We start from the raw sequence: 20946 nt of genomic DNA on the forward strand, positions 1-20946 counted from the left end.
CTGACTCCTTCCCTACCAGCAGTCACAACCAGGCAGCTGTTCAATTCATAAGCCTCTCCCACTTCAGCCCCAGATAACACAGCACAGACTGTCAAGAAAGACCACAGAGCAGTGTAAAAATGGGAAATGCAAAGTAGGGTTGAAGGCATCTGGGTCCATCTCTGTAACAGCACCTCATCTACTAATCTAAGTCCTTGCTTCCACCTTTTCACAGGTCTGTTATAGATCCAAAACATTAAAAAGTGATTTCAAAGAATCAGGTAGCAGGTGTATCACTTTCAAGAGGCAGGATGCAACCCAGAGATCCACTTAGAGCTTAAAATGGAATATTCTAAGAAGTGGGAAGAACTCACTCCACCGTCAGGTGAAGATACCTGTGGGTCTGCGCACGAGGATTTCTGCCCACCCCTGTGTCAGCAGAGGGACATAGGCAGCCAGGTTTGCTTTTTCTTTCTGCAGAGGTGTCTGTGGAGCAGCATTAGTCTTCTCTGATCGAGGTGCAGGAGCAGGAGGACTTTGTGTCCCCTGGGAAGATGAGCCACTGGGGAAATGGGAGGCTGAGCTGTCCAAGGCACCAACACGTAAGGCATGACCACCTAGAGGGACAGACACAAACCAGAAGGGAGATCCACCTTTAATGAGCACTGAAAACACCTCAGCAGTAATTAGTGTCTTGAGCTGCTCCAGCAGCTACATTTACAATACTGGGAACCTCAGAGAAGTTTCCCTTGAATGTGTTTCTTAAAAACCATGAGGTCAAACACTGGTGATTCTCTCTGCAAGTGCTCACCACCACCAAAGCTTTCCTGCAAGGAGGGGCAGGCAGGAGCCACCACCACTCCTGAGCCAAGGGCTTCTGCTCCCTGCCCTCTGGGAAATGCCAGACCCACATCCTGGGCCCACATCCTCCAACCAGGTTAGACACAGGTCTAAGGAGGCACTTGGGCACTCAAGTCTGTAAGACAGACCCAGAAATGGCAGAAAGGATCCAGGACAGGAATTTACCGGACATGGATCGGACTCTGTTGCGAGAGCTTCTGCAAACCTGCTGACCTGCCTGGGATTCCAGTTTTGCTGGAGCCTCTTTAGTTTGTCTCACTTGCAGAACAGGGTCTGAGCTGTGGGGGATGGGAAAAAAAAAAAAAAAAATGAGATATTGATGATCCTGGGAGAGGAACCTGCCATGCTGGACATGTACAACATTCCTCTTCTGCTAAGCAGGAAACCTAAAAACTGCAACAGTGGTTTAGGTGACTTGGTTAGGTGGAAATTCCTAGAAATAGGAGCAAAATTTACCTTGATTCTGTGCTGCTTTGGAGCTCTCCAGAGTCTAGGCCGAGCAGGGACCTTGTCCCTGTTCCAACACTGGTAGTGATGGTCACCAGCTTGTTACCAACCAGCCATGTCTTTGTCCTTCCTCCAGCCAACAGGAACTCACCCACAGGAGACCTAGGAACACATCTGTGATGAACACAGCGCCCAAGGAACAGGGCAGGACCTACTACCTGCTCTCCTTCTTCATACGGCATTTTTAACCTTCCCCCTGTCCATCCACACATATTATCCATCAGGAAAAGGGGTGAGCTGGATTTAGTATCAAGGGAGAGCAGTACTCCTGGACACCCAGCACAGAGAAGGGAACAGGCCTTGTCTGAGCTGTGTGTATCCTCCTGGGAAGGGCTGACAAGGAAAGTGGATGCCTCCATTGGAAGCCAGCTGGTGGGACACTGTAGCAAAAACTGTGACTATCCAGAAAGGACATGGCACAAAGCACTGCTCACAGACAGCACCTCTGCCAGACATCTCCTTCTGGATAGCTCAAGGCTGAGGCAAAGGCTGGTTGGCTCCAAAGTACTTCTCTCAGCTCATCTCATATTTAGCCAAGCCAGGTTTTATCTGCAAGGAGCAGCTTCAGAGCCTGGGCCTGACAGGAGCTCAAATGTGTCATGGTGATTTTCCACAAATATAGTGAAATATGAGCCTCAAACAAAACCATTTCCCCCATGGCCACCAACAGACCCCTACCTCTTAGGCACTGCAGTGAAGTTGGAGAAGACGTATCGAGCCATCATGTCCAGACAGGTCTCGGTGAGCTCCAGATGGAGATTTTTTAAGTTGTCATCAGCCTGAGCCATTGAATTTTCATCTGCAGAGCCCAGGCTTGAGCTGGTGATGGATGTTTGTATCCGACTAGAAGAGAATATTTCCAACTGACAGACCACATTGCAAAAAGTTTGTCCCTGTCACCCAAGAGTGATGCAGAACCACCTGTGACTCATGCACGTGCCAGATCAGAGAGGTGGCCACTCAACCCAGGAGAGAAAGTACTTTTGGATCAGCCTCATGCTGTGCTTTGTAGATTGTCACTGCAGAAAGTGTGGTTTATCTTGAGAGAACGTCCATCAACTGACAGGGCCAGGCCAATGTTGCCTGGTGGCCCATGGGAAAGTGCACCAAGCAAACCATGAATGGCAGCACCATGCTTGGAGGTCACTGACCTACAGCCAGGGCAAGCGTCCCGTCACCTGCAGAGCCTCCTGTTGCCCATGAGCCACAAATCAGGGCACTCCACACTTCATAATCCTGTGGTTTGCTTTTTTCTCTGCTGCACCCCTTCTATAGATGGGAATTTTTTTTTTTCCCCTCCAAATTCAATAGCTACAGAAAACCTAATTCAACTTGAAATGGAAACAAAATTGCGCCCTGAACAGGAAATTGGCAGGAGAACAGAGAGCAGCTCTGCCTCCCAACCGCGGGGCTGGCAATGCAACTGAAAACAACTGCAGTAACAAGCTGGATTGCAGTGCTTTATTTTAGTTGATTTTCCCCCCCTTCACCATCTTCACTTCAAAAATAGAAAATTTTGCTGCTGCAGCACCAGAGAACAGGGCAAAGTGACCTCAGACTACACAGGGTGTGATGTGACAACCCAACAGCTGGTGTTGGGAAGCCATGGAACGCCCACGACACCTCCCCAAGACCTTTGACTGTGGCTCAGGCCTCTTTTTGTTGCAGAAGAAAGTCATGCAAGCATCCCACATGCAATTCCACCCTGCTTCCACCCACCCTTGCAGCCAGATTTCCAAGTGCTGAGTTGCTCTTGGATTCTCCCCACTTAAAGTGCCTCTACCTGCGGACCACATGTTCAGACACACTGATGCTGCGGGACCGGAAGGCATCAACTGCAGAGGATTCTTTCAGCTCTTTCACTGGAGGAGAGTTATTCAAGCCTTGCTTTGCATTTTTGGCTAGTCTTAAACTACTAGGTGGAGAAGCACCAAGCCCCCAAAAGAGGTCACAGGAAGGGAGGAAATCATTGTAGGGATGTAGGTTGAAAAGTCACAGGTCACAGGGTCAATATTGGGGGATCCCGGAGGGTGATGTGAAATAAAACAAATGCCAAAAAAAGGAAAACAAAAATTAAAACGTACAAACGAGCAGAGCTGAAAGCATTAAAAAGACAAACCACATTTTGAAAACAAGATTTTAAACGTGCTACAAAACAAATGAAATTAGTACAAGTTAAAACAAACAAACAAACAAAACTGATTGAAATGATAGTTGGAATACTGTGTTAAAAAAGGCAAGCGCACCTGGATGCTGACTTGGCACAAATTTCTCATGTCAGAGAAGTTCTGTGCAGTTCAGCCACCTCTTGTGTTGCCCCAGCTCACTCCTTCAGCACAGCTGAACACCTGGCTACTTCCTAAAATGCTTCACCAATGCCCAGCAGCAGCACATTCTTCTGAGAGACACAAGGATCTGCCAGCCATGCCCACCTCTGTGCCCAAATCCCAGGCACAAACCACCCAGGGCCAGGCAGAGGTGCCCCTGAGCTCAGCTCCAGAGAGACCCCAGCCCATGGGAACCAGACTGGTCCTGCTCCCAGTGCAGGGGCAGAAGGGCAAGAGCACAAACACCCTCCAGGCTGCTGCTGCCTGCCTGATGTTTTTCTGCCAAACAAGCAGAATCTCATTTCAGGTGGCTCAAGGTAACCCCCTTGACTTTCAGCTGGAACAGAAAGGAAGATCAGCCTTTAGGCTGCCAGGTGCCAACCTGTGTTGGGAGATGACAGCAATTAACATCTAAGAGGCACTATAATTAGCCAAAGCTGAGATGCATACCTGCCTCAGTACTAATTTGGACACAAAAGTTGGCTCAGCCATTCACATCCCCACATATATAAGATGTAGATACTCATTTAACCCTTCTGCCCCTCTCTAAACACAATTTATTTGCTATCCTCCTTCCAGTAAATGACAGTATTTCAGACAGCCACCTTGGAGGGATCAAACTTTTTTTGTCCTTCTCCTCCCCACAACCTCTTGGGTTCTCCTCCCTTTTGGCCACAGCTGGAGATGTGAGTGCAGAGAGCACAGGCTCACACTCCAAGATAATCACCCAGGCCAAGATCATGCCATCCAAGCAGCCTTGGAACCACTGGGATCTCCATCCCCTGAACACAAAGCACCTCTGCCAGGTGCCAGGGCACAGAAATGCTTATTTTGGGGCTTAAGGAGTGAAAGCCAAGCACACAAGCTCCTCAAGCAAGGAAGGGGTATCTGCTGAGAGCTATTTCCTCTCTCACTTGGCCTGAATCCAAGCTCAGGCAGACTGAGTCTGCAGTGGCATCCTGCCATTCTGGTGTTTCAGCTCCTGCCTCAGCACAGCCCACATTCCTCAGCAGAGCTTTCTGCAGAAGGTGATCCAGCAGTGTTAGCAAAAGCCTTTAGATACAGTAGTATTCCAACCTGGTAGAATTTAACAGGTTTTTGGAAAAGAAAAAAAAAAATAAAAAAAAAATTAGTTGAAATTCTAATTTGAGAGACGAGTGTCAAGAGGTTTCTCTTCCAAGTTTCTGAATGGAGGAGGAGGAGGAGATGGGAGAGATGAAACACAAAACAAGGTTTACAGCTACAGCAGTAGGGCAGGGATGGTGTTTCTTCATTGCAAGATACTCCTTGAGCCTTGCAGGTAAAGTAGAGGCACTTTCCCCCGGGTGCAAATGCCACCGTGTGCTCACTGCACATTTACACTGAAGCAAGTGAAGTGAACCCATTTAGGTACATCCTGCAGGTAAAAGGATGGGGGAGAAACCCTGAATGTCTTCCAAGGGATGTTCTCCTATCCTGGCAAATGTTACTTTGAAAGACTTCTGACTTCTAAAGATATTAGGCTTTGCTTAGTACTGACATAATGGCCTCAAGATTCAAAAAAAAAAAAAAAAAAAGGACTAAGACATCCAGCTGGACAGAAGGCAGCTCTGGGCCACCCAGAGCCCTGAGAGGTGACACTGTGGAAAAATGCAGCATTGGCCTTCTCAATTTATACAGGTTGCTGATCACAATGGCTTCTCTGGCAATCACTTAAACAGTCATTACAGATGACTATTATTATTATTATTATTATTATTATTATTATTATTTGATTATTATCAAAAGGAGCTAGTATGAACACAGTATTCTATTGCTGCTGGTACCACCCTTCTGTATTCTGGTTGCATTGTACTGACACACGTCAACCTGAAACAACTGATGAATTTCAAAAATTAACAACAAAAAGCCCCAAACCTCACTGCAAAAACTGGCAGAACAGCCAGGGATGCCCTCACATGTACTATGGGACTGGCAGATCAGTTTGATTCCAGCTTCTTACCAAGCTAAGTTTGTCCTTTACCAATCCCCTGACCTAAAGAGGTTTACTTTGCTTGCTTAAATGCGCTGTCAGACTGTGGATAACCAGAGCCAGCCTCCTTCAGAAGAACAGAGGGGAGGGTGTGAGCACTAGGGCAGGGAACACAAGGCCCTGCTGGACTCAAACATAATTCACCTTTTTGGCCTCTCATTCAGGCTGGTGCTGCGAGCCCTGAAGCTGTCCTTCTCAGGGGTGTCATCGAAGGAGAGCAGGACGTTGGAGCGCAGGCCCTGCCAGGGAGACAACCAGGAGCTCAGCCAGGTTTGAAAAACACACTGACACAGCAAGTAGAACTTTTCTAGCTTCCAACAGAACGTTTAAATGTCTCAAACCAGTTTCTGAATGATCGTTTTTAGGACGTTCCCTTTGATCCAGGAGTGTCTGTTACCTTGGTAATGTAGGGGACAAAGTCCTTCCGGAAGGGCAGGCGGCAGCGGATGAACCACATGGCTATCACGTGGTGGGCCAGGCACACAATGTACTGGTTAAACCTGCAACAGCAGAGAGATCTCCACAGTTTAATGCTGCATTATGATGCCAATCCAGGACTGAGGGACCCTTCCATCTGAGAACTGTCCCTTTACCTACTGCAAGTCTAAAGGAAAAAAAAAATCTCAGATGTTCTGTCTGAGAAAAACAAGGTATTTTGCCCAATGACCCTTCTTCAGAAAAAGCCTGGAGACAGCAGCATGAGCAAGGTCTTATATAAACAACCTTGCACCCCAGTACTACAAAAAAAAAAAGCAAAAAAAAAAAAAAGCATGTCTCATTCTCTTAATTTTACAGATAAGGCAGGAACACATTTGCTTACTTGGAAGGGTTTGTGTAGGGCAGCGAGATGGCAAACACGCTGGCATACTGCTCTGCTGCAAAGTTCCTGTAGAGATGAGGCAGCCTGGCTAGAGCTGGAACAGTTCAAGAAGAAAACCACCACAGGTGAGGTCTGAACACAAGCTACTCAATAGTACAATTCAATTTAATTTGAATTGTTTTGTTTCATCTAAATCATCAGCTGACATGAAGTCAACATCAGGGTGTGATTTCAAGCTATTTAAGAAGCTTTGTACTTCCAACCACTGTCTGGCTGCACTACACAGGGCATGTCTCTTTCTTCAGTGTGTGCAAGTGCTTTAAATAGAAAAACAGTAACAAACAAGAGATGATATTTCTGTCTGGAAGATGTGCAAGGGTATCACCAAGGAACCCTGACCGTGCCTGCCATTTGGCTGATGCAAAATCAAAACACCCAGTGCAAACACTCCATTCACAACTACAGCAGACCAAAAGTAGAAGAACATCACCACTTACTTGAAAGAAACTCTAAGAGAGGAATTGCCATATTGGCTGTGGCAGAAATGTGGGTTAATTTGACTATTAAGACAGGAAGGGCCTTGATGATGATGTCGGGCATCTCGACGCTGCAGACAGAGAGCGCCACCACGCACTGGTTGGCGCAGCGGTAGATGAGGCCGTGCTCCAGGCAATACACAATCTCACGCTGGAAGAGAAGGAAGGGGAAAAAAAGTCACAGTACAGGGAAAAACAAAACCTCTGCCGTGCCACCTCCTGCCCTCAGGCAGCCTTTCAGAATGGCCTGCAAGGTATCACTGCTGCCAGGCCTGCACGATGCACATGACAAAATGCACTAACAGGGAACCCTAAGTAATGCTGCATGTATTCTAGGGCAAAGCCTGGAGATGGGACTTTGATCGAGTAGGTATTTTGAAATCACAGAACCACAGAATGGTCAGAGTTGGAGAGATCATCTAGTCCAACCCCCTGCTAAAGCAGGATGGCCTGGAGCACATTCCACAGGGCTGCATCTAAGTGGGTTTCAAATATCTCCACAGAGGGAGACTCCACAACCTCCCTGGGGAGCCTGTTCCAGTGCTTAATTATTAAAATAAATTATTATTTAAGTTTCTGATTAAATAGAATTTTTGATCATCAGGGTCAAGTTACTCAGTGACCTGCAAGGGGGAACAGGTATGGACAGAGAACAGGGAATCCAATTGACCCAACTGCTGCTCTAAGTTAGACAAGTGTTTTCCCTCCCCAGCCAGTGTAGCTTTTTATAGCAGCAAAGGGCAAAATTACCTTGCACTTCCATCTCCTAATCAGCTAATAGGAGAAAATGCTCTCTTATACAGGCTCAGGCCCAATCCCTTCTACCCCCCTTGCTTTCCCTGTACCTGTTTTGCTTTGTCCAGATAATTGTGGTAGGATATTAATGCTGTCAGCACGGGAACCACAGCCAGGTGCAAATCAGTGCGAGAAAAGCCTTCGGGGGTGCCATGGAGCCTGTCTGTGGTCTTCTTGTCTGTGAGCTGGTACATCACACAGTAAGAACACCTCAGGCTAAAAATGCTCTCTAAAAGGCAGCAGACAGGCACTACCCACAGCTTCCTTTCCACACACCCAAAGAACACACATTATTACCTACTTCTGAACCTAAAACAACCCGCACAAAAAAGGAAGGTGAGTGGGGACTGACAACCAGCATGCTAATCTTCAAAATATTAAGCTGAAGGGAAAAAAAATCAAACCACAAAAACCTCAAAGAAAACCCCCAACCAACTGCCAAGAAACCAAAGGATCTGGGGATTAAAGACCAACAGGGTGCAGGGCATTACCATGTAGCTCAGTGCAGATGCCAGGAGGTCGATGTTACAAGGAGAGGTTAAAAACAGCACTTTGTAGCGGAGGGATTCAGGCAATTTTTTGAGGACCAACTTCAACACCTTCCAGTCTGTCTCCTGGAAAGAATCAAGGAGTTAAGGTGGAAAATTTTTGTGCCATTTCAGTTCAATTTGCAAGTAAGAGCAATCAAATTTCAGACACCACTTCCTAGGCAGATGTAGGTCTTCCCATGGTAGTTATATAAAATGAAGTGACATTTCATAGCATCATAGAATCATGTATCTGTCACCAGTTCCTGTCTGTCTGTCATCCAGCTCTAGGTGCAATATTGGCACTGCAAACTGGAAGGCAACTTGTATCCAGATCCAACCGAGCTCAAAAACTTTTTCCTCATGTTGAGGTGGAACTTTCTGTGCTGTAGTTTGTGTCCATTGCCCCTTGTTCTATCACAGGGCACCACTGAAAAGAGATTGGCCCCTTCTTCTTGATACCCGTCTTTCAGATATTTGTAGATATTAGCAAGATCCCCTTTCAGTCTTCTCTTGACTAAACAGTGCCAGGTCCCTCAGCCTTTCCTCATCAGATGGATGTTCCAGTCCCTTCATCATCCTCATAGCCTCCATTGGGCTATCTCAAGTTAATCCCTGTCCCTCTTGAACTGGGGAGCCCAGAACTGGACACAGGACTCCAGGTGGGGTCTCACTAGGACAGAGCAGAGCGGGAGAACCTCCCTCAACCTGCTAGACACACTCTTCTTAATGCATCCCAGGATACCATTGGCCTTCTTGTCCACCAGGGCACATTGCTGTCCCATGGATAACTTGCTGTCCACCAGGAGTCCTTCTCCATGGAGCTACTTCCTAGCATTCTTTCTTTCTAATGAACAATCTACATTTACAGGGAGAATTCATCCATCATCAAAACACTTGAAAACCTTGCAGCAGGAGAGTTTCTTTTGGTTTCAAACACTTTTTCAGAAACAGGATGATTTTATCTGATCTTTGTTAAACGTATTTTTGCCCTTGTCTGCTCTGAAGCAGAGGGCAATGGAAGCTCTGCTCGGTCTCCGCAGAGCTGCTCTGGTGCTCCCACTGGTGGCTGTAATCTGAACAATCCACAGATTCTGCCCAAGAAGCAGGATTTAGCTATTACTTTTCAGGCGTTTTTTACCTACTCTGGGACAGAACCCTCTAGCCAGCTGGTTTAAGCTGACATATTTCATGTGAAGACGACAACTGGCACTAAGAGTGGACCTACCTGCTTCAAACACTGCAGAAGGACACCAAAGACCATGGAGTATGGCAGGTGCCCCACACGGACCGTGGCGTTCTGGGAAGGCACACTGGGACTTCCTGAAGGTGGGGAGAGTGTTCCAGCAGGCTTCTTCTCAGAAGTCCTCTTCTCTGCCTCTCTACAACATGGAAAGGGGGAAAAAGACATGTGAAAATCAAGACCTGAACAACCTATTCATGTGACCTACAGTGCTACCTTATTTGGCAGCCAGTTCAATGATCAAACAACACTATAATTTGCATTTTCAATTAAAAATCACAGGATTGCCCAGCAGACAGAGAGCAAGGACTGTTTGGTCAGGCTCAGGATTATTCTAGCCAGGCCTCTAGCAAATTTACAAAAATATCTTTTGGGGCATTTATACAAATATGGAGACTCCCTGTTTACAAGGATACCCACGACAAAGACAAGGGGTCATAGGCACAAGTCGCTCCTGGGGAGATTCCAATTGGACACAAGAGGTAAATTTTTCACCACGAGGACAGTCAGACATTGGAACAGTCTCCCAAGAGAGGAGGTAGATCCCCCACATTGGACAGTTTTAAGTTTCAGCTTGACAGGGTGCTGAGCCATCTCATTTAAACTATAGTAGTACCTAGAAAGGCTGGATCAGATCATCCTTGAGGTCCCTTCCAACCTGGCATTCTAGGATTCTATGAACCTCTGACCAAACTATAACATCAAAAATACCCAGATTTGTACAAACCATTGATCAAACCCCAGTGTAAAAACTGGTTTCAGGTAGGAAATTGCAAATTTTTTTGTGAAGTTTTGTGAGCAGAAATAGAAATTTCATATCTGAGATTTAAGAGCTTTGTAGGTGGCTGATTTGTAAGAACAATCCACCCAGGAGTTACTAGTTGAGGCAATCCCAGGCTGTAACTATAGACCTGTCCTGCAGCAGATTCATCAGGATTTGGAAGATTTAGAACTGCAGATTGCTACTGATGGACCTTTAAGCTCATGCAAAAAAACACCAAATAGTTTGGATAACAGCTTTTGCTTAATGGAATGAGAAACCTACACAAAATCACACAGACAGTAAGGGCTGAACCTCACTGCTCCATCCTTGTTGGAAAGCCCAAGACGGTGGAGGGAGTCAGCTCGAAGCATCAGCAGGAAATCAAATACCTGTAACAAAGACACTGGAATCACTCAGACCCCAAGCCAGTGGAATGCTCTCCCATCTCCCCATGTGACACTTTAGCAAATACAAAGGGATTTTTAGCAGATGCTGAGGGTAGTTCTGTAGGAGGCATCACTTCTGGTGTTAAACACATACTCTTATTAGCCAAACAAACATTGAATTCTACTTCTGGCAAGCTCTACAGCACACATTCCCCACCTGCCACCCAAGAGTTCCAAAGCCAGGCTGCAGCTCTCAACCTGAGCACCCAGGTCACTGCCCATACCTGCAGCCTGATGCTGCTGGCCACAGCCAGGCTGTAGGAGTAGATGTAGTGGCGCTGGATGTGGTGGATCAGCATCTCGTAGACCCGCATGGCGTGGCTGGAGGGCAGGCTGTAGAGCTTGGTCTGCAGGGGAACAGAGACACAAGGCAGATGGACACCAGTCACTCAGAAACGTGTATCTGCACTGAGAATTCCATAAAACAAAGCCAAAACTTGCTCCTGAAAGGAAGATGAACAGAAGGCTCTGGACAGAACCTCTGCAAAGACTCCAGAACTCTGCCTGGCTCCAGAAGGGTACTGGCTGGAACAACCAGCTCTAATGGGAGGTGTCCCTGCCCATCCAGGAACTAGATGATCTTCAAGGTCCCTTCCAACCCCAACCAGATCCTATGATTCCCAGCTGCTCAACCATCTTGGGACATGCTACCCAAACACAAGGGATCTATTCCAGGTTGTGAATTATTCCCTTTCTGCTGGTTTATGGCACATCTGCCCTTCACCCATGGAAATGTGCTCATATTCATTGTCCAATGGAAACAGAAAATAAAACATTTAGCAAATGGTCATACAGCACCCAAAACTAGAGTTAAAATATTAAGTGGATAAAACAATAGTTGGAGTATTTAGTAGCAGAAGGGTTATCTAAAAAGCCAAGCCCAGCATAAAAACATTCTGAAGAAGACATGTTTATTGCACTGCAGCATTTACCTGAAGAATTATCAGAAGTCCAAGAACTGCTGTCTTGACATCCTCCAAAGAAGCTGAATACGAGAGCAAGTCCCTCTCCTCCAGTTCAGAAGGAGATGAGAGAGAATGTGCAGCCACCTTTTAAAGAGAAAAGTAACTTGAGCTTTAAATCTGCAACACACCTTGTTTTTATTTCCACCCTGAAAGGTCAGGAAAGACTAGAGCAAGGCATCCTTGCTGGAAACTGCACAAGCCCTGTCAGGTAGCTCAGATCTGCACTGACAGGGTTTCTAAAGCTCCCTTCTGCTCTGCACTTCAGACTTGCACCCTCCAAACCCAGCAGTGTGACAGCATCCTGCTGAGCCAAGCAGCTGGTGACAGTCTGGTTAGGCTCCTCAGACACAGAGAGAGGATCTGGCAGAAGATGTGGTGATGCTACTGACAGCTGACCAAACTCTGCCTCACCTTTTCTATGATATCCAGCAAGCTGTTGAAGTGATGAGTGTTGCAGCCTTCAGCCAGGTCTACGAGAAGCTGAGTGGCCAGTTTTCGGACCTGATGGTCTTTATCCTCTGGAATGTGAGCCAGCTGAGAGATCACAACCAAGTTTATCAGCTCTTCCTGCAAGGGGACAGAAGTTAATGAGCCTTGCTGTTTGGCTGGCAGTTGTTCAATCTGCTTGTTAAAGAGAAAATAATTACAAACAAAAGAACACTGATATTCTGATATCAGCCTTGTTCTGCTAACAAGGAACCAGCTAGCTGGTTCCTTCATCTTTCCATCCAAGTAAGTATTTCTGTGTGCCATCCCTCCAGACACTTCTGACTTCTGTTGCACTTGGATTCAATGCTTTGGTTTTTGTATGTCCTACAGACTTCAGAGCCCAGGCTGAAATCAACTGTTGACAAGGGATTTCTAGGGCTTGGGTTTTTTTGAAAGAGAGGAAACATGCTTTCCCTTCCTGTCCTCTGACACTCTGGGTATATTCCAGGGGCTTGAAGACATTCCTAAAGCTCTTCCCTAACTCCTCTCTCAGACAGCTTCCACCTTGGATTGCAATTAAAAAGCACCAAGACAAGTCAATCTGCTCACATCAGATTATGTCCAGACCTCAACTTTGTAAAAAGCTTTTAAATGAATCCTGCTTCTCTTCCATTGACTTTCCTTTCTTTCAAAACAAAATGTGTATGGAATTAATGACCTTAAAACATGGAAGCAAAGACACAACCAGATGTGTCCTGGTTGCTGCAACCTGAAGCTCCCACTGCAAGTTGCACATACCTGGGTCCAACTAAGGACAACTAAAAGGCAAGTCCTCCTACAAGAAACCTAAAGAATCATGCCTAACATGTTATCTCCCACATTTAAGCACATTCCTCAGTGGCAGGGACAACCTGTAGCACACCATAAAACATTCCTCACCACAGCCTTTCCCACCCCCTTAAGATCTGATATGTGATGATCAGAAGCAGATAAACACACACCTCATAGAACTGTCTGTTAATGCTCAGGACAAAGGACAAGACATCCAGAACTTTAATACGAACTGCACTACGACTTTCATTCCTAAAATGGGGAGAGCAAATTCAAGATGAAGTAAGTTGCTGATATTTAGGGAAGGGGGGGGAGGAGAAAAGGAAAGTAAACGAAAATACAACTTAAGAGGTAGAATAGTAACTGTTAGAGATCAGCTGAGCCTACAGTTAATGTCTCTACATACACAACCAGACTCATGGACAACTGGAAACTGGAATCCCAGTTCAACTTTTACTTCCTCTGGAGACCTAGAACTGCAGTTTTCCCATTTCCAGTCCAAACTAGGAAGCACATGTCAGAAGAACAAGTGCTCTGTTCACAGATGAGACAGAAGTTTGTTACTGCTCTCTGTTGGTATTTTAGATCCCAAAAATAGTTTCAGGAATACCAGTTCCAAACCAGATAACTTTCATGCTGGATAACCATATACAATCCTGATGCTTAACATAAAAGTCTTATTTGGTGTCAGAACTACAAAGGGCTGTGGACTGGAACAGAACTGCCCAAGCTAATTGGAATAGCACCACCCCATGGCAATGGAGGAAGAAAAAGGCCAACATTTGTATAAGTAACTCAGTGGAAAGATTTTCTTCTGTTCAACAAAATCCTTTCATTTACTGTGCCCTGGAACTCCCATACTTCTTAACAGTCATTTACTAACATTAGAACTTCAGAAAAAAATATAACTAATATGAAAATGGGGCAAGAAATATTTGAAAGTGTCTTGTATTCACAAAGCTGTGATTTCATACCTGAAGAATCTCTCCATTAACAACTGCAGGTTGTGGATCCAGCCATCTTTGGCAGGATGAATGGACTCAGCTCTGTATGTTATCAAGTTTAATACAGAAGATTCCTTTCATGGAAAGATCAAGAATTTATTTTTTAGGGTATAAGCAAATACAACATAACCCTTCCCTCAACCCCCTCCCCAAGAATATGGCTCATGTCAGCCCTTGCCATGATTTTCTGACCACTTGCTATTTTAGGACTCTCAACTTCCAACTGTACTGAGTAACAAACTAGATTCAACTGGCAGCACAGGGAGACAATAAGTCAAGTCTTACTGGTCTCTGATCAGCACATCTTTCCACCAGCTCAAAAAACCTCTCTTCAGAGCCATGGAAGTCATTCTGGTCACAGAGTTCTTCTACTGTAGTCAAAAGATCATGTACAATGGACTTAAGTTCTTGGCTCTCCAGACACTGAAACAGAGACAAAAACATTCCTAAAATACTTTTACCTCACTAGAAAGTGCTGACTTTGAAATACAAACAGCAAACTCGGTTGAGAAGCTGAGTATTGAGAACTGGGTTAAACCTTCCTTTGGGTTCAGAGTTCACTGGAGCACACAACCAGGAGATCAGTTTGCAAAACCATTTCTGGCAAGGTCTTTTGGTTGAAAGCACATCAAAAGAGGCTCAGCACTTACCTGCAGCTGTTGCAGCAATCGTTCCATGATGTCCAGCAGGATATCCCAGGTTACAGCCTGCAGCTCCTTCCCATACTTCTTTATCAGGCGTGTGATGGACAGAACTATCTCATAAGACACAACTGCATTGGGGCAAGTCATGGCCTGGAACACCAAGCATTGCAGTGAACAGTTGGGAAGCAGTGATCAGAAACCTTCCTAAACTCAAAGGAAACACACCTCACTAATCAAGAACTTAGCCTGAAGGTCTGAGGTGAATATATTCAAGTCTGTACACACAAAGGGCAAAGCCAAGAACAATTTTATGAAGTGCAGTCAGACACTTGCAAACAGCTGTAGATCAGATGTCACAGACCTGCCTGACAGAGCAGACACAGGAGGTGAACACTCCCAAATCCTGCTCAGTGTACTTGGTTGGGAAAATTCTAAGAGAGGTCTGAAGCTGTCCCTGAAGACACCAGCCCTCGTTGTTGTACCACACATTGGAAAGCATCAGAGTTTTTGCTTTGTTTTTCTTTTTTAAGCCAAAGTACTCACAATGCAGATATTTGATAAAAATAATTCAGACTTTGCTTTTCTGGCCAAAACTATTTCAGAAGCAGGCCTCAGTTTCCAACCTGAATCCTCTGCTATTTCACTGTCTCCCCATGCTTCTCCCCATCCCCAACTGCTGCCTCTTGGCTTTCAGCCATACAAAGATCTCTTTGGTGCAGGAGATCACATTTTTGTTCTTCATCTGTACAGCTCCAGATGTCCACCTGATGTACAAGGTTCCCCCAGCATCCCATCCTACCTTGAGGAACGAAGGCAGCACTGAAGTTGGGGAATTCTTGAGGGAGTTGAGGCGATGAGCACCCCACAGAGCCATCCCCACAAAGAACACAGCTCCTCTCAGCAGCGCTGCGTCTGCCATGTAAGCTCTAGGGATAGATGGAAGGGAGGCCTTAGATCATCCTACAACTATTTTAGCATACAAGAATCCACAGGAATACACACTGTCACAACAGGAACTCCCAGCTGTTGTACATCAGAGCCTTACACAGCAGTTCACATGCATGAAAAGCAGAGAATCATTTCGTACAACCTCAAGCAAAGGAAGATTAAAAAAATGAGCACTTCAGCAGCATCAGTAGGAAAGGAATTAATTTCTAAGCACCAGGACCTTCACCTTGTTCTGCTGAGGTCAGTGACTCCCCACCCATCTCAATGAGACCTCTATCCAGTTCCTGGGGTTTTGTTAGATACACCTTTACCTGTCTTCCATGATCCTGCACATGTTGTAGATGGCACTGTGTCCCAAGTGAGTTCCCAGAAGGTTGCGCATAAGCTGCAAATTCAAAGAAGACACTTCAATATCTAATTGGTAAAACGCTCATCAGCCTTAATCTGCAATTAGCTGTCCCCATCATGCCCCCTTACAGCTAGTAAATGTGTCCAGCCCCTTCCATGCCACAACAGAAGCCTGTCACCTCAACTGAGAGGAAACTGGGGGTGAATTCCAAGGGCAAGGCAGGACAAGACCTACAGGAGCAGTGTGCTGCTCCCTTGACTTGAATCAACTTTTAATTTTCTCTTGAAATAGGCACATCTGACACTTCATCTATGAGGCCAAAACAGTGAACTTGTTAAAAACCAAAACAGAAGAAAGCTGTGACCTTCCAGCAGGGTTCACAGAGCTCCTTCACGTTGATGGTTCGGCACAGAGTGATGATAAACACCGGCAGGTTCTCCGAGGGCAGACAGTTATAGCACACAACTGCATCCAGGACTTGCAAGGAAATCTTTGGGAAAGAGAAGGACAAAATGGTTGTATGCTTCTGTAAGAGTGAAGTGGGTCAAATCCTAACCTGGCAGACCAGGAAATCTTCTGGAAGTCAAAAGGGATACAGAGATGTCTTTTTTTTCTTTTTTTAATCATTGTAAGACAGAAAATAAACCATAAAAAGCTCTGTTGGAAAACTGATTTATCCAATTTATCAAAGCTCTGTTTGTTTTAGAATAACATTATTCCTGGTGTATGAGATCCAAAGGTTTACAAACACCTCATAACATTGTATTAGCTCTCTTGTAAGATGAGGACAACCCAGGAGTCTGATGATCTGATTTTGTTTCTAAAAGTTACAGTTTCAAAGAACTCTAAAGTACCAAGAGAGACTCAAATTACTCACCTCTATGTCCACAGATGATGAAGTCTGAATGCACAAGAGGCATATCTTGCTGTTAGGAAAGAACATTTAATTAGAATTGCCTGCTTGGTATGATTTTAGGCAAATTACAAAGAGCCAAAACAGACAAGTAAATGAACATGTTATTTCACTCATGTTGAAACCTCTTACTGTGACATCACTGATAATACCCCTAGAGACACTGAACTCTTCAGCCTCCTTTATAAACTTAGCTTAAACTTGCACTGAAATACAGCTCAGATGCCTACACTGATCCAACAGCACAGACCCTTTGTGGGACTAAGCAGTGCATCAGGTCTGTCCCATGAAATGGGGAAAGCATGAAACTAAACCAGATTCAAACTGCAAGAACTGAAACCCAAATATCTCTCAGAAATGTCAGGTATGAATGTCTGGAATGAAAGACATCCAGGTGGGATGAAAAAGATTCTACTAATCTGTGTTTTGATCTGCAAGTTTCTCCTGTAATTTACCAAGGATAGGAGTTAAAAAGCAAAATAAAACAAAACAAACAACTTACTGGACCATGTCAGCTACATAGTCTTCCAGGTAGCAGCTATTGAACTTCACCAGGTTCACTAAAACCAGAAGGAATTCAGAAGACAAACCAACATCCATCCACTGTAGGACAAAGTCAGCTAAAGAAGGAAAACAAATCATTACAATATGCTTCCTACCCAGAATTGTTATCATTTTTTTCTTCTACCACTGGATACCTGTCCCTTAACTCACTCCCACCAGACTGAGGAGGGGTAGAGACAATACTCACCCAACTCTTCCTCTAGGTAGGTGATGTATCTTCCATTCTCTGTTAGAGCCTTGAACACCTCCAGCCGTTCGTGCAGGTCTTCATTGGAGGGATAGTCCTTAATAACCTTAAAAAAATGTGCCCTCAGGATCCCTAATCTCTCACCCTTAAAAAAAAAACCAACACAAAGAGAAGGGGAATAAGTGTCACTAATGAAAACTGACAGTTAGGGCCTGAAGCTTATCAAGGTCTAGAACAGTAACCATTATGCTTGAAGTTATTATTTTATTTTCCTCCAGGCTGTGAAAACAACTCCAGCCTCCTCTGGCTGCTGACAGGGCTCAGGTCTTCTCAATCACTTAGATCAGCACTTGGGGCTGGAAGCATTTTGTCCAGCAACACACAGACAGCACCCAACACACCAAGGAATCCAAGGAGACTGCACCCCACAGCACTGCCAGAACAGCTTTTAAAGAACCAGAGAAGCCAACAGACCAGAATCAAGGTCTGCTCTCCCTGAAAGCACCGACCCCTGCACCTCCCCCTGCTTCTTCAGAACACTGCAAACTAGAACTTTGGTCTGATACAGTCTGATGTTTGCACAGCACAGTGTGAAATCTGAATAATTCACAGTGGGCTTAACTTGGCCAGGCTAGAAAAGTATCTCACACAGAACTTCTTGTACACTCAACATGCCCAAACACCAAAACCAGCTGCAGACTGGGAGCAACAGGCCCGGGCAGAGACCATATAAAATTCACTGTACTACACTGAATTTAAGCATTTACTGTTTCTCCAGAACATTGCCCCAAAACTGAAACATCTTCTAATAGACTATGAAAAAGTTTTGCTGTGAAGTCAAACCAAGACTTGAAGTGATTCCTCCTCCCACTCACTGGGCACCACCAAAATAAACACGGGAAGCTGCGACAAAGATTGAAGGGGAGGGAAGGGGTTGGATCTAGATGATCTATAAGGCCCCTTCCAACCCCAACCATTCTGTGATGTGATTCTATGAAGAGCCACCCAGTGTTTTCCACCCTCACACTCTGCACAAAGCCCAGTTTCAGTGCAGTTTTTCACCTGTCCTTGGACGATTGACTTCAGCAGGTGAAGAACAGCGTGCCTGGCCTCGGCGGGGCGCTCCGGCTGCAGCATGTCAGCCACCACCTTCCAGATGGCTTCCACTGCATGCTGGAAACAAACACAGGAGACAGGCAGCAGCAGGGAAGTGAAGCTGCTTCTGGGATCTTTACTCAGGGGGTCAGTCATTAATTACGACAAGTTAATTAACCAGATCTCCAGGGATTTCATGGGCAGAGGTCTCTTCTGAGGGACACTCTCACCTGTCATCAGCTCAGAGGAACCACATGAGACACCAAACCTTGTTCTGTCTCACAACTTCCACCTCAGTAACTGAAGTTCTTAATTCACACATGTTGCAGAAACCTTCATCCCAATTCAAGATGAGTATCAAACTGATTTGAGGTTGCTTATTAACAAGACAGAGAAGGAAGCAAACACCTCTTCTGGAGGATCAACACCACCTCCCATGAACTGTCCTGAACAGGCCTGAATATTGGCAGTGTTTTCCCTCTATCCAGCTCAGGAAGCCCATCAGCTACATCCTCTCTGCTCCACTGTTGGTAGGTTGGACAAGACTACTTTCCTTTCACACCTTTTTTAAACCATATGCAGGTCTGGACAGCACAAAACAGCTTCTGGGATCACCAAATCTAAAAGGCAGCCCAAACTACAGGAGCCTCTTAAGACCGGTTCAAAGCTGTTGCTTAAATTTCCACCTTTCCAATAGTTACTGAACATTTGAAACTTACCTCTTCAATTTTTTTTGTTTTTGCCACGTCACAGATTTGACCAATTGCTCGTATCCTGTTACTTAATCCACACTCTATGCTCAGTTCCTGGAAAGAAAAGCAGAAAGAAGCCCACAGTTTATCTTACTAGAAACACCCGTTTCTCAAAGGGGATCACGAACCACAGAAAAATAAATCACACATTTGCCCAGAATGATCTAAACCATTAGTCATCACTGGAGTTTTTTCAGGAATTCCTCCACAACATTTTCCATCAGCAAATGATTTGTCAAAACTAGAACTTTCAAAGAACTGGAGCCAAGCAGCTTTTCACCTCCAGGACAGATCATCTCAAGATCCTGAGATAAGTCAGCAACCCCCCGGCTGTGGCACTTGCCCAGGTCATGGGAGAAGGGCAGAGGAAGGAGGGACATGAGGTCCAGCTCCCCAGCAGGTCAGCACAGGTGGGAAAGGATTCTGGTCTGCTTCTCCCTTTTATGTGTTCTCCTCCCTGTGTGCCAACTGTTCTGCTTACAGACTTGCTGAACCAATTACTGGAATAATAATAATTATTATTTTTTTTAAATGTTTGCAAAACTGTAAGGTTTTCATTAAAAAGAAACAGTTTCCAGCTGGTGCAACCACAACCTTCATCAAGCTCTGATTATATAAAAAAGAGCAGCCTATTTTGAGGAAACACCCTGCAACCCAACGTAAGACACCACCACCCTGTCTCATAAGCATTCAAATGTTGAGTAACTAAAATGCTGTCACTTCAAAGTAGGCAAGTTTTGAATGCATTTCACTAGAGAATGAGTTGAGAGATGAGGTACAAAGGCATGATCACTGCCAGAAGAGGGGGTGGATGTCAAAAGAGAAAGCAGAACCACCAAGCCCTCCTTCCAGTCCTCCCAGCTCAGGTGATCCTGGCACCACCTCCACCTCTACTCTGCTCAGTTCTCACACCTTGAGTATTTCTGCAGTGATGATAAACTCCGTTTGTTTCCCCTCCGACGACTTGGAACTTCCCCGGGATGTTCCCAGCCCCAGAAGATTCCTGAACTTCTCCTTCAGCCCGGAATCCTTGCCCTGAGGCTTTGCCATTGCTGACAAGGAGGCTGGGCCCTGCAAACACAGAAGAGGGTTTTTCAGCGAGGGGGGGCACAAGGGGCTCCTGAAGCAGGAAAACACCAGCGGCAGAAAAGCAGCTCTGGTGGCTCCAGCTGCTTCAAACAGGAAGAATCCCAAGATGGGGGACGAGACAGAGAGGAGCCCACGTACACGAGGAGCCCTCACCCCCCCATCCTGCAGCTCCCCGGGGAACGGGGAGCTCAGGGGCACAGTTTTCTGGAAGCTCTGAATGCCCAGCACCACCACAGCCCACCTGGGGCGTCTGTCAACCCTTCAGCTGATTTCTGAAGCGCGAACACACCCCGCGGACGTTTTGGCAGGTGTGAGCTGCAGGACCCTGTCCCAGCCCAAAAGCCACGGACACGCACACAGC

General features: G+C 45.7%; 1 protein-coding gene across 1 annotated transcript in view; it reads right to left on the bottom strand.

The window, feature by feature from the left end:
- TSC2 (tuberous sclerosis 2) overlaps positions 1-20546 on the bottom strand; it is a 33238-nt gene extending 12692 nt beyond the window's left edge. Inside the window, 29 exon segments of the mRNA XM_010002575.1 lie at positions 375-596; positions 1006-1118; positions 1297-1449; positions 2026-2190; positions 3131-3259; positions 5830-5924; positions 6083-6185; positions 6506-6599; positions 7003-7192; positions 7887-8021; positions 8328-8450; positions 9592-9745; positions 10652-10758; positions 11040-11162; positions 11748-11864; positions 12192-12347; positions 13211-13292; positions 14015-14118; positions 14330-14467; positions 14695-14838; positions 15488-15614; positions 15948-16021; positions 16350-16475; positions 16863-16907; positions 17397-17518; positions 17650-17794; positions 18712-18822; positions 19464-19550; positions 20409-20546. Of these exon segments, the coding sequence (XP_010000877.1) occupies positions 375-596; positions 1006-1118; positions 1297-1449; positions 2026-2190; positions 3131-3259; positions 5830-5924; positions 6083-6185; positions 6506-6599; positions 7003-7192; positions 7887-8021; positions 8328-8450; positions 9592-9745; positions 10652-10758; positions 11040-11162; positions 11748-11864; positions 12192-12347; positions 13211-13292; positions 14015-14118; positions 14330-14467; positions 14695-14838; positions 15488-15614; positions 15948-16021; positions 16350-16475; positions 16863-16907; positions 17397-17518; positions 17650-17794; positions 18712-18822; positions 19464-19550; positions 20409-20546 (3622 nt within the window).
- Between the last annotated feature and the right edge of the window lie 400 nt (positions 20547-20946).

Source organism: Chaetura pelagica, unplaced genomic scaffold (genome assembly GCF_000747805.2).
Source record: "Chaetura pelagica isolate M959 unplaced genomic scaffold, ChaPel_1.0 scaffold438, whole genome shotgun sequence".
Lineage (NCBI taxonomy): Eukaryota > Metazoa > Chordata > Aves > Apodiformes > Apodidae > Chaetura > Chaetura pelagica.